Consider the following 13,065-nt stretch of genomic DNA (forward strand, 5'->3'; position numbering starts at 1 on the left):
GAATATTTTATTTCACTTGGTACATTGGGAATAAAAAAGAAAACAAACAGGGAATATATTATTAATAGAATTTATAATAAATTAAGAATTAAGAATATATATTTTTAGTAATAATAAATTTGAAAATAGGTATATATTTATTGTAATTATGACAAAAAATACACTCATTAATTCTTTATATAACGATTTTTTAATAAATTAAATGCTTCTTTTTTATATCTTATTTATAAAGATAAGATTACGCATGATATATTTATATAAACGAGAAATAAAAACAGACACTGTTTTTTTTTATAAATAATTAAAAGTAAACATTACCATAAACATCAAAAACATATTTCTCTCAAGTTTTTTAATCCTCCAATTTGATTTAACCCGTAATTAGAATTTTTAAATCCTCGATAAAATCCTAAATTATTCCCATAAGTTTCAATGTTAACTATGAAATTAATTATTAATTTATTGTTTAATCATATATGAAGTTTTTAATCCTTTTCCAATAATATTTTCTATTAAACTCATATTATCTTTCACAAATATAACTGTGTATTATCAATCAACCTACAGATTAAGTTTCATCATCCGATCTAACCTTCACTGCCAAAATAATAAAAAAAATTAAAATTTGAATGTGAAAAATGGAACATTAAAGAATGTGGGTATAGTGTCAAGAAGATGGGACCCATAAATTGTGGCGCGGACTTTTGTTGCATTCCAACGTGTAAACCAGGTTGTCGGGTCCCTTCCAGTTCATCACCACACAGAACACAAGACCAAAATTTCAAAGCCAGAGAAAAGAAAAAGTGAAGTGATTGTGTTTTGGGTTTTGGTCAGGGTTGACCGCTATACACACCTTCCCTTCTAGACACGAAATGGAAGACTCTTGTTGCATTTTCACACACCAACGACAACCACTATAATCTCTCTCTCTTTTAAAGTCGTAATCTTTGCGCCAAAGAAAATAACTTCCTTCATCCCCTACTTTTTCCCATCAAGTTCCTCTGCTCTTTCCTTTCATTTCACTTGAATTTTCATTTTTCTATCACCACCCTCTTTATCTTTCTTCTTTTCCACTTTGTGATGTTCATCTATTTCCTTAGATTTCTTCAGCTGCAGGCACCTATCTGATCTAACCTGCAAACCAAGGTTGGTATAGCTATGTACCTTCATTCTTCATATCAATCACTTCTTCATTATTTTTTTAATTAAGAAGACCCATTACCTCTAAATATAAAAATTTATCACCTATTTCAAATTTGCAATGACATGTAGTATTTTTTTTATACTATAAACTCATAATATTTTATGTTTTGAGGTTATTTAAAAATTAAACATTTCATTGGATGTGTATGCCTGTGAAGATTAAACTTGGTTATGTGCGTGTTTGTCTTTTTTTCCATTTGTATAATATAGCAGCATACTTGTTTGCCGTCCATTCACGAAGATTTTAAAAAAAAATAACAAAAATAGTAAGCTATGACTATGAGATTTTCAGTTTGTACGGAACTGCTGTCAAAAGGTATGAAATGGATAATTTGAGATTTGAGAATTATGGATTTAACTTATAAAGCACGTTCATTCAAGCTCTTTTGTCATAATTTTTAGATTTTAGAAAGTGTGTTCCTTTTAAAGAGCATTTCCTACTATGGAAAATCTATGATGCAGCGATTGGTTGGTGTATCTATATAGTAATGTTATAGCTGGGTATAACTTACTAGCTAATTCAATCTTGTTCCGTGAAGATCACGTTTGTCCCGAATTTGTAAATGTGGGGGAAAAGTTTTTATTACCTAGTTATCTTATTTTGCTGCATGCCTGCATCTCGCAGTTGCTTAGTACAATTTTCATTTGTTTGGCTATCATACTGCTTCTCCTTTCCATAATTAACCAAAAAATTGTTTTATGTAAAATATAATTCGAGCTAAACTTTATTTATTTGTTATTTGTATGCAGACGGTGTTGGAAATTTGATCTTTGACTTGTACATCTCTGTGAAATTTGTGGCCTAGACCCAACCTTTGGTCTGGAATTAATTACATATTTGGCGCGCGAGATGTCTGGCGACTTGGCTCCCAAACTTCGGGTAGTTAGATGTCCTAAATGCCGGCTGCTTCTTGAAGAGCCTGCAGGGTGTGATTTGTACAAGTGTGGTGAATGTGGCACTACTCTTCAAGGTGAAAATTCTAATTTTTTTGTATACCATTGTACTTTTCAAATTTTATGCTGTTGCCAAAAACACTGCAGGTAAAAAGAAAAAAATAAATTGTAAAGTTTATTGTTGTTGCCCCTTTTGATTGAACTCTTACATAATGTGCTTTGGTTAACCATGACCTTTGCTATCATATTGATCAATTTTGAACTCTTTTTCATACCAAATGATTATTTTTCTGTATGGCTTGTTCTCCTTGATTGATATAAATGTCTTATGTGTGTTCAGTCTATGAATCAAAATACTGCAGCTGTAATTTTTTTGGTGGCTGCAACTTTAATCTGTTGACACACCACTTGTGTATTTAAATTTTTACCGTTAAATTAAAGTTTTCAAATGGGGTGTGAATTCTATTCTATACATTCTACCTCTTGCAGTTCTGCATTACTTAAATCCTTTTATTTCTCTCGATGCAGCTAAGAAACGAACAAATGTGGCTGCCAACTCAAAGTCCAGTGTACAAGCAACTGATGCAACTCCTAGGAATGCATCGGATCATGTTTCTGAGGGGAAACAACGTAACAATAGAAACCATCTGGTTCCTTCACGGGAAGATAGTTTGAAGGAAAGAGAAACTTCTTCTGGAGAGTGTCATGTGGATGGAAATGCTGGAAGGGGTCAAAACGAAAATGGTGATCAACTTGTACCGTTTATTTTATCAGATGAAGGACAGGAAACTGAATCGGATATCTATAGTTTGTCACACAGAAGGCATAGAGTGTCCATCAAAGGTGGTTCAGCTTCAAATAAGACCACTCACTCTGAGATTGGGGAAATAAATGATGGAAACTTAGAAGAAGAAGCAGAAGAGGAGTCTGTTTGTGCATTGGATGAAGATGGCGATAATGATAGATCAGCTCTGATAGGGGTAACATCTGAAAAGGAAATTACTGAAGGTGATTTAGAAGGAGTAGAAGGGTTAAATAATGAAAACTTGTCACTAGAAGGAGAGAAAGAGTTCATTTCTGACTCAGATGGAGAAGATGACAATGAAGAGGAATCAGCTCTAGCAGGTGCAATCCTTGAAGTGGAAATTACTGAAAGTGATTCAGTCGGAGCCGAAGACTTAAATGATGGAAACTTGTTACCAGAGGGAGCAGAGGAGTTAAGTTCTGCATTGGAGCGAAAAGATGCCAATAATGACAAATCAGTTATAGTTGGTGAAAACCTTGAATTGGAAACCACTGAAAAGAATATAGCAGAAGAGTTAAATGATGGTAAATTGTCAGAGGGAGCAGAACATGCACCGGATGGAGAAGATTCCAACAATGATCCATCGGCTATAGAGGGTGCAAAACCTGAAGTGGACACTACAGAAAATGCTTCTACGACTGATAGGACAAGTAGAGAGAAGGGAAACATTTTACATGTTACTCCTGATAAAGTTGAAGAAGGCACACCTGCTAATCCTACATCTTCTCATAAACAACAGAAGAAAGCTAAGAAAATTATTCACCGTGGCTCTGACCGTGTAAGGTCTGTGGATACAACAGAATTAATTGATCCCAGTTCAGAGCTTAGTGGTATACTTGCTGGAAAATTGCCTAAATCCCCAACCACTAGAAGCTCTTTTGCTTATGATGGCAGCCTCTCTTCTTATGATGGAATGGATGAGCCGTTCCCTATCCAACATTCAGGTTCATTCGACAACACTTACACCAATGCTAATGGTGTTTCTGAGGGAAGGACCAGAAAGGGTAAAGGCCTTGTGAATAGCATATATGGAGGCCTTGAAACACAACATCAATCACATATGTCCAATGCAAAGCTTCATGCCAAGAAAGACAGCAGGGGGAATCAAAACAAAGTGGTGGACTCTACAAGAAATGGTCATCAACGTTGGATGGGCACAAAGAGAGATGAGTTTCCACCCAAAATACCTTTGCATCGAAGTGGTTCCCATTCTTACTATGAAAGGGGCAGCTCATCAAACCAAATGCATGATGCGCTCTACCACAGCTCAAGCTTTCTTTCACCTGATTCCTCTGAGGACACTGACCATGAGAAGATGAAACTGTTGAGAATGATTAATAAGTTGCAAGATCAACTCAGCAGGACTCTCTACAAAGGTGGAGAAACAAATGGAAGACTGCCCAAGGGTGTCTCTTACAAGGGAAATCATATTTCTGCATATCATAGCCATGACTTTGGTGAGGGAAGAAGGTTTTCTCATAGTTTGGATTACCCTTCGTGTGATGGAAGATGTGGTCATGGAGTTAACTGGCACCAAAGGCATCATAAATTCTCGCGGATACCTTATTCAGCCGAGGCAACAAGGAATGCACACCATGTTGATCATTCTTGTTACCATTGTTTTTCCCAAGAGAGGCATTTCTCAACAGATATGTCAATGTCACCACATGTTCTTTTCCAGCATGAAGGGTTACATGGGTCCTGTTCAGGCCAAGATTGTTGCTCTTTTTCTCATCACTCTTATCCTTCAAGTCCACAATGGTTCATAGCCTCTAAACTTCCACCAATATATGGCCGCAAAACAAAATCTGATGAACAGAGGCGTAGGGCTCCCGACTTAAAGAAATACTTAAGGGAGAAAAAGAACTTGGTGGCCAAGAGACATCACAGGCCAGTGGCAGGTGGAGCTCCTTTTGTCACTTGTCATAAATGCTTAAACCTGTTGCAGCTACCTGCAGATTTTCTCCTTTTCGAAAGGGCATGTCATCAGCTGATATGTGGAGAATGTTCAGAGGTGCTAAAGTTTTCAATGCATGGAAGCCATATAGATTTTTTCTCACCAAATAATGCTATAGGTCCTCCATCAAGTGACCTTAATGGTCGAAGCGAGGTGATTAGTAGCAGAAATCTACCTTCAGCATCTCATGCCAACTATTACCATTATTCAGCTACTGAGGCCATTTCATATTATGATGATTATGGACTTTCTATCTCTAAAAGCTACTCCTCAGAAGGAGAGCCTGTTTCTCTGGCACATTCTCATCACTTGCACAGCGGTGAATATGCTAATCCAAGTGTCTCTCATGGTACATTTGAGCCTTCAACTGAGAAGGAGAACATTAATCCAAGATATTCTAGTGCAAGAAAGGGTCAGGTGGAGACAGATGCATCAGCTATGTTTTCCTCCAATATGTCTGGATCCAGGAAAATGGCATCAGAAATGGAGGCTAGGCCAGCACCAAAAAGTTCATCACTTCATCTACTAATGGGTTATTCTTCACCAAGTCAAGTGATAAGAGGGACTCGGCCTTCTGTTGAAGGTAATTAAGGAGCTGATGCTCAATTGAGAAAATGATTCAAGAGAACTAAAATGTTTGTTGAATCTAAATTGAAGCTGGAAAGAGCAACAATGGGGGAGTTCTGTGACAATTTCAGATGTAACGATAAAGTATCCACATGAAGACTTGAATTGATTTTCTTTCATAGTTTCTTCTTGAACTAGGCAATAGGTGTATTACAAATAATTTAGATCCATCACTCAATTTTATGTATACCATTTCTGCTACAGGTATTTTGGTGTATGATTGTTGTAAAATTATGATTTTGTTGTATAAAGTGTTTTGGTGTGGGAGTTCTTCTTGAAAGGTCACAGTAACTGTTTTGATACACAGTGAGCATATAGAAATGTTTAGAGTACCAGTAAATTTACAATAACTTTTTGTAACACTTTTACGCAATTAATTTATTATTTTCTCTTTATCATATCATTCATTTTATTTAACACATTTACAATATATAATTTGTTGTATATTGAAAAATGCTATATGTTACGAATGTGTCTTTCCTCAAAATTTATGTACTAGTATCATTATCCAAATATTTATATAAGGCTGTTCATTAATTTAACAATAGGCATATTAAATAGTTGATTTTTTCAATTATATATTTTTATCTATAAGATAAATCAAAGGAGTATAAAATAGAAATTTCTTATATGTATTCATATTTTTTTCAAGTTTGATTAGATACAACAGGTGGAATATAAGCCATTATTTTCTCTTGTTGAAGTATAGCACGAAAATAAGGTTATCTTCTAATCCATTTCATTCGCTAGCTTGAACACGTATATTCATTCACATTTTTTCCCAACATACACTCAAGACTCAACTACTCAAAAGCTTCTCGCAAATATTAAAAACTCACTCAAGTTTGCGTGAAGATCAACCACGAATGGGTTAGCACTGTTTTTGCTAGGCTGTGAAAATTTGGGTGGGGCATGACATGCTTTTAGATACTTGCTCATATTTTATTTATAGATCTGAGTGGATTTGGGAATGGGATTCATGGCAGTTGAAAAAGCAACTACTGAAAGTCTTCGGTCTTCAACATTTGATTTAATTTTCTCATTAAGTTAATAAAATATAAACTGAGAGAATTCGAACCAATATTCTCCTCCCCCCAAAAAAAGGAAAGAAAATGAGACTGAAACACTCTTTTAGTTGAGAGAGCTGAAACACAAATGTTCAGCAGAATCAACACATAAAGATAGGACAAGAACATTCTATAACATACATTGTCGGTTTAGCTTGAATGTAATAATTCATATGCAGGCATGAAAGCCTAACTATATGGTTCAATCATCATCTGTATCTGAACTGGATTCTGAATCTTCATCATCAGCTTGCAACTCAGCAGGTCTTATCCTGTTTGTATTGGCTTCCAATGGAGGTAGTCCATCATCATCACTCCCCTCCAGCTCATGCTCTTGTTGGGAGGTTGTACTTTCTATTGAATCATCTACCATTGCAGATTTAAAACTTTCAGGCCTATATGTTGGTAAACGATTGAAAGAGTGAGTATAACGCCTTGGATATGGGCACCATTACATTCTACCATATAAAATCCAAGTTTGATATAGAAAGTAAATATATGATTACTCAACAAGGGAACTCAAACCAAATAAATATACAAAAATCAAAACTGGAAACAATAGCACACCATTCTGGAGATTTCTCTAGTTCTCGAACTTGTTTTGAGAAAAGAACTTGAGAAACAAGGCATGCAACCTTGCTACCCGATTCAAGAGCCTTTTCCTTTCCACTTTCATCAACAACAACAAAGCTCCCTGCAACATTGAGAAAGCAGGGTTGGTAGATCAATGCAAAGGCAGACCAAAAAAAAAAGCTTTAAAAACCACTCTGTTCAACTTTAAGATCTCCAGTCTGGGTTTTAACGTTACAAATATGTTAAAGTTTGATGACTATGGATTGTTTAACAAAACAGGTTGGTGGAGTTGTCATGGCTTCTAAATAAATAGTTCTACACCCCATATCAACAAATTCAGCTAAGAATTTTCTGAATTCTTGAGCAATGAAGCAGTAAAGGTTTGTATAAAAACAGCTAGTTAAGTACAGTTGAAAAGAGAGAAACTATTCATTCCATGATTGAGCACGTGGTCCATGAATAGACTTTGACTAATGTGCAGATAGAAAATCAACAATGATAACACACAATCATTGGTTAACATGGGCAAAAAGACATTATACTATTATCAGTAAAGGAATTAGTTTTTTGTTTTTAAAAAGTAGTAAATACAAAGTGACATAAAGTAGTTCTAGCTTTTAAATTGTGTTGAATCGCTTTTCAAGTATGACAAACCTCGTTTAATCCACATGCTTTTCTGAATTTTAGCAGGGAATAGAGCTAGCAATTTGTTGCCACTTGCATCCATGACCTTCAGACATCAAAATGGAAACATAAATAAGAACCTATATACACATAAGAAATACACACTCCCTGTTTCCAAAAGGAAAGGGATGTTTACATAATAGATTAATTTTAACAGGATTCACATCTGGTCCGGTTTTCCTTTTTCCATGATTTTAAAACAATCTCTATATTTTTCTCACCATATATTATTCTATTCTGTTTCCTTCCTGACAATCCCTGCAATACCATCAGAATCTATTTGCTTATCAAGTAATTAAAGAAGTACCATTTGTTTCGTTTGATACCGGGGTAGAATTTACAACCGCTATATAAGAAGTCAAAAATTACCATATTTTTTCCTAGTTGCTAATATGTAATTTTACCTCCTCTTTTCAAAGAATATTCCTTGATTTATTTCTCCATCAAAGTTTGTAAGTTTCACCTTGGTGATTTTGTCATTTTCCTCAGCACAAAATAAAAAGGCAAATTTGGAAGATTAGGGCTTTGTAAAGCAGTACCTCAATGATATTAGCACCTCGAAGAGACACGACCTGCATGATGCCTTGGCCATCTTGAAGGGTTATATGTTTTTCCTCTGTTGCCCTCTTCAAATTCTTCCTTCCTCCTCTCATGGCCATTTAAAATTCTAATTTTCTACTTGCCAAGGTTTCTCCCTAAACTCTGCATATAAAAAATGGCAGCTTAGCAGACTAACCCAAAGAGAAGTGTGCACAATTCAGTATTCAGAAACCCCAAAAATAAGCTAAGGTTTCAAATGGCAGAGTGCAACACAGTATTTCAAAAGAGAAATATTTCAAAACAATATATAATGCAAATGCAAGCCAGTGATTACTTCCCCTCCGTGGCATCATTACAATTGGGAATAAAAGAATGATAGATAAAACAATTATAATAAAAATTCAAAGGGGAAAATTACAAAAGAGAGAAAATAACCAAAACAACAACCCTTTCTGAGAAATCAAGTACAGAGGGGAAGAAGTGAAGAACAGACTTCAGAGTACGAGCTTCGACGGACCTGGTGGCTGCTCCGACTGCGACGGTGGACGGAGAGTGATGACCGTTGACGGCAGGGTGGTATGCTAGGGTTACACGACGGTGGACTTCAAAGGTATTTTTTTGAGAATGAGAGTTTACACGATCTGTCTTTCGTTTTTCGGCTGTGCCTTTCTTTTGTTTTTTTAGCGTCGTTTCACTGCTTCCATAGGGTGTGAAAAATAAAACTTTTTGGGACCGAATCAAATTGTAACCCGACTCATATCATAACCGGTTTTTATCCAAACTCGTTTGAAAAAAAAAAAAAAAACTAAATTGTTGTACCAAACCAGTTCTATCTGAGTTGTTTATATAAAACACTTTGGTTAATCAAACAAATTTTTACCTGAATCATTTTTTAATTTTAAAAAATAGTTAGAAATTGATTTGACTCTTAAAACTAATTTGAAATGGATTGAAAATTAGTTCGATTCAGAACTCATGTAGGTTATAAAGTCTTCTTAAATTCAATCGGATTGAAGTGGGTGAAAGATATTATCAAAGAGATATCTCATTTGGATCAGTCAAGTCCTCGGTTTCTCACAGGACCAATCAGTTTGAGCTGATTTTTAAACCATTGGATAGAAGCATCAAAATTATATATTTTACAAATTCAAAGATTTAATATTTTTATTTTAAAAAAATACGATAGCCAACATTTTGGATCTTAAAAAATAAGACGTCCAAAATTATATTTAAATCTTTTGATAATGTTTTCCAAAGTCTAAATGTAAAAGGAAAAGTAAGAAACTAAAATTAAAATTATGTTTTGGTTAAAAGTTGTTATATATATATATATATATATATATATGACAATGTTAATATTCATTCTAATATTAGTGTGTATTAACATTTAACACAAAAAAATTGGACTAAAAAAACATTAAATATTTTGTTTTTCAAATTTTAATTCAAAGATATCATCATACTTTATCAATTAACTCAAAAAATAAATATTTCTCATATATATATATATATATATAAAAGAAAATCATGGAATAAAGATAGGAGAGAGAATTTTTTTTTAAAAATTAAATGATAAAATACTATAGTATCCTTAAATTAAATTTTGAAAAACAAAACAATCAATAATTTTATAGTTTAATTTTTTTTGTATTGAATGCTACTACAGTCCAACTAGGATGATATATTAGCATTTCTCATATATATATATATATATATATATATATATATATATATATATATATATATATATATATATATATATATAATGTATAAGAAATTAGAATTATCACTTTTCACTTGTCAATTTGGGTATTGGACTTATTTTTATAATAACCTAATCTTCTCTTTAAATTTCTTTTCCAACCACATCTTGGACTTTTCTTTTTTTATAAATGAATTTATTATTATACATGTAATTAGATAAGATATACTACTAAGGGGTGTAGATTTTTTTTTCTCAAAAAATGAGGAAAGGAAAAACGGCCAAAAACAACAGCTAAAAAAGAAAACTAGTTAGGGAAAAATTAAGATCCGCATTTTACATATACACACGTGAAAAGTTAGTTTTAGTCACACAGCTGCCATTTATATTAACTATTAAGTTATAATTCATTCTAAAAAGGTTAATAATCTCTTAATCTAACTTTAATGTCACGTTATTCTTAACTTTAAAAAAACACTAATCCTCAGCCTCCTTTCTACATATAATTATAAATAAAATTACTCTAATAACGTCCAAAATCTCCTTTCTACATGTAAATGTAAACCATGCGGCATAAGGCCAACAATTTTTCCAATTTGTTGCCGTAATTTTAAAGGTTACGCCTTGCAAGTAGCAAAGACTATCATCTTTCAATTTGTGGTTAGAAATCATTTGTGGGGCAATGTTCAAATTTTCACACCCATTGATAATACGTTTAGACAATTTTGGCAGATGAAGACAACACATACTTTGAATTAAGAGGACAGTTTCAAACGCGTGCCCTCTACAATGGCCAAATTGGCCACATCAACCAATAATCACAACGCTCAGTTCCTGTGCTTCAAACATGTATCTTGACCATGAAGCTGACACGTGCACACGTAGGATCCACCTCGTTTAATCCTCAGTCTCTCAAAACTCAAATATCCATCTATATGGATAATTTTTTCTATTAAAGATAATTTTGATCGAATTGAATTAGATTATTTTAAACGGATTTTCTTTAAATATTCAATATAGTTACAATATACTTAATCTCAAAATCACCAATAAAATGTCAAATGATCAACGCATTAATATGAAATAGAGACTAATTGTCAGTTGACTTTTCGTCACTTAAAATATTTTTTCCGTGACGTTTTTTCTAAACACAACCTTCAATGGAAATAGAAAACGCAAACACAAACCCGAGGCTCTAGAAAAAAATATAGAAAGCCAAAGCCCTCATGCTACGAAAACAATAGCCAAAAAATGAAGGGTTCTTGTTGCCTTGCCAATACACACAAGCTCTATTCCTCTCTTCCTTTGAGCAACTCCAACAACAACCACATCGTTTCATGCCAAAAAGGTTTCACTTTTAAGGTGAGGAATTTGGGCTTCAACGTGGACAAGAGCTTTTGGTCAAACCATGTTTCCTATGTAGCACAAAAGAGAAAGGGTAATGGTAGCTTTGTGGTGGGATGTGCAAGTTGGAGTTTGGTGAGAGAGTTGGAGAAAGAGTTGGAAGCTGAGATGAACACACATGAAGAGACTGGAATGGCAAAGTTTAAGCACAAATGTGGAGAAGGAAAAGGGGTGGTGGAGATGTTGGAGTGTTTGGAGAGGGAAGCTATTATGGGTGAAGATGTGGGAAAAGAGCCTATGGATTATAACCGAAGGGCTCAGATATTTGATAGAAGCTCTAGAGTATTTCAAGCTCTGAAGGAACTCAACAACAACAATAGCCAGTGAATTTGGTTTTACTTTAGTTGAAATAAATAAACCTATCAAGAGAATAATGACCAATTGTATTATCTTGATTAATGGGCGTTTTGTGTAAATTGTGATGCATACCGTGTACACATATATATAATAATATCACTGTACTTTTTCCGTGACTCTTTTTTTGTTTTTGTGGTTGCTACGCCTGTTTTGTTTCAAGTTTTTGAATGTGATTCTGCTGCATCTTCATTTCATCCATGGTGACACCATATGTAGCTGAAAGCTGACCATGAGCAAAGAGTTAGATTTTGGGTTTAGATACACAAACCTTCACCACAAGGTTCACACAAATTATAGCAGTTTGTATTTTTTAATTCAATATTTCAGGATTAAAATTTTAATTCACTCTTAAATATGAAATAAATCATATTGAAAAAAAAAAATACTTATCATGAGTACATGACCATTAAACTCTTATTTTAAACACTTACCAACACCTCTCATTTTTACCTCTCATTTTTCTCTATCTCTCTATAGCATCATAAACTCTATCATACCTATCATTTTCTCTATTTTAATTAAGTGCAAAATTAACAAAATAATAAAATAATAATATAATTAAAGAAATTGTTACAATTGAATTGAAAAATTATTCTTAAATTATATAAACATAACCATACTACAACAAAAACATAATCATTTTATATATATAAAAAAACACAATCATTTATGAATATAATTTCATAATTTTTAAAGTTGATTAAATCTAACCATAAATTTTAACAACAATTAATTATTAAACTTTCATGTTATGTGGTGGTACTTTACAAGAATTGCTACATCAAGGTCGAATTTGTACACATAATTTTTTTATATAAAATCTTGATAATAAGATATTTTAAAATGTTAATTATGCTAACTATTAAAATGTGAAACGTCTTTCTTGCATGTCATATAAATCGTCTATAATTGAATCTATCCTAAAATTTTCAACAATTTACTATTCAATATGCTAAGAATTTTTTTACATAAAATTTTTTTGTTACAAATCTTGACTATATTTATAGTTGAATAAGATTGTTTTATAGTGGTTGTAGTAACAGATAATGTGAGAATAAGAGTAACCCATTAATGATCCATTATTCACATCCAATATTTAAGTATAAAAGATGATAAAACTTTATATTTTTTCAACATAGGATAAAATCTTATCTATTAAGTAAAATTTAATAAAAAAATATAAAATATTTAAAGTATAAAAGTAGATAAAATATTTTTTTAATAATATAAACACTATTTATTTATTTTACTG

General features: G+C 33.0%; 3 protein-coding genes across 6 annotated transcripts; 2 read left to right on the forward strand and 1 right to left on the reverse strand.

Annotated features, from left to right (window-relative positions):
* The first annotated feature begins 776 nt into the window (after positions 1 to 776).
* LOC102659942 (uncharacterized) lies at positions 777 to 5,881 on the forward strand. Its single transcript, XM_006581644.4, has 3 exons — positions 777 to 1,146; positions 1,954 to 2,174; positions 2,626 to 5,881. Exons 2-3 carry the CDS (start codon positions 2,054 to 2,056, stop codon positions 5,448 to 5,450), a joined length of 2,946 nt encoding a protein of 981 aa, XP_006581707.1. The 5' UTR covers positions 777 to 1,146; positions 1,954 to 2,053; the 3' UTR covers positions 5,451 to 5,881.
* A 622-nt stretch (positions 5,882 to 6,503) lies between these two features.
* On the reverse strand, positions 6,504 to 9,089 carry LOC100306612 (uncharacterized). 4 transcript variants are annotated; one of them, XM_006580871.4, is made up of 5 exons: positions 8,786 to 9,089; positions 8,350 to 8,512; positions 7,781 to 7,856; positions 7,121 to 7,247; positions 6,504 to 6,948 (listed from the first exon to the last, which is right to left on the reverse strand). In XM_006580871.4, the coding sequence occupies exons 2-5, from the start codon at positions 8,467 to 8,469 to the stop codon at positions 6,756 to 6,758; spliced, it is 516 nt and encodes a 171-aa protein (XP_006580934.1). In that variant the 5' UTR covers positions 8,470 to 8,512; positions 8,786 to 9,089; the 3' UTR covers positions 6,504 to 6,755. The 4 variants fall into 4 exon arrangements, with proteins under 4 accessions (XP_006580934.1, XP_006580935.1, NP_001237534.1 ...); XM_006580872.4 differs by having other exon boundaries at positions 8,844 to 9,076; NM_001250605.2 differs by having other exon boundaries at positions 6,511 to 6,948; positions 8,868 to 9,043.
* Positions 9,090 to 11,091: 2,002 nt separating this feature from the next.
* Positions 11,092 to 11,917, forward strand: LOC100775497 (uncharacterized). Its single transcript, XM_003526746.5, has one exon. The coding sequence runs from the start codon at positions 11,304 to 11,306 to the stop codon at positions 11,781 to 11,783; it is 480 nt and encodes a 159-aa protein (XP_003526794.1). The 5' UTR covers positions 11,092 to 11,303; the 3' UTR covers positions 11,784 to 11,917.
* The last annotated feature ends 1,148 nt before the right edge of the window (positions 11,918 to 13,065 follow it).

The sequence above is a fragment of the Glycine max genome, chromosome 6 (genome assembly GCF_000004515.6).
Source record: "Glycine max cultivar Williams 82 chromosome 6, Glycine_max_v4.0, whole genome shotgun sequence".
NCBI lineage: Eukaryota > Viridiplantae > Streptophyta > Magnoliopsida > Fabales > Fabaceae > Glycine > Glycine max.

Bases quoted from the DNA above. Each gene is read 5' to 3' on its own strand.
- LOC100306612 (XM_006580871.4), bottom strand. From the start codon at position 8,469: ATGGCCATGAGAGGAGGAAGGAAGAATTTGAAGAGGGCAACAGAGGAA. The intron at 7,248-7,780 runs GTTTGTCATACT...TCAATGTTGCAG, and splicing joins AAGCATGTGGATTAAACGAG to GGAGCTTTGTTGTTGTTGAT. The intron at 6,949-7,120 runs GTGTGCTATTGT...ACCAACATATAG, and splicing joins CTAGAGAAATCTCCAGAATG to GCCTGAAAGTTTTAAATCTG.
- LOC100775497 (XM_003526746.5), top strand. From the start codon at position 11,304: ATGAAGGGTTCTTGTTGCCTTGCCAATACACACAAGCTCTATTCCTCT.
- LOC102659942 (XM_006581644.4), top strand. From the start codon at position 2,054: ATGTCTGGCGACTTGGCTCCCAAACTTCGGGTAGTTAGATGTCCTAAA. The intron at 2,175-2,625 runs GTGAAAATTCTA...CTCTCGATGCAG, and splicing joins ATGTGGCACTACTCTTCAAG to CTAAGAAACGAACAAATGTG.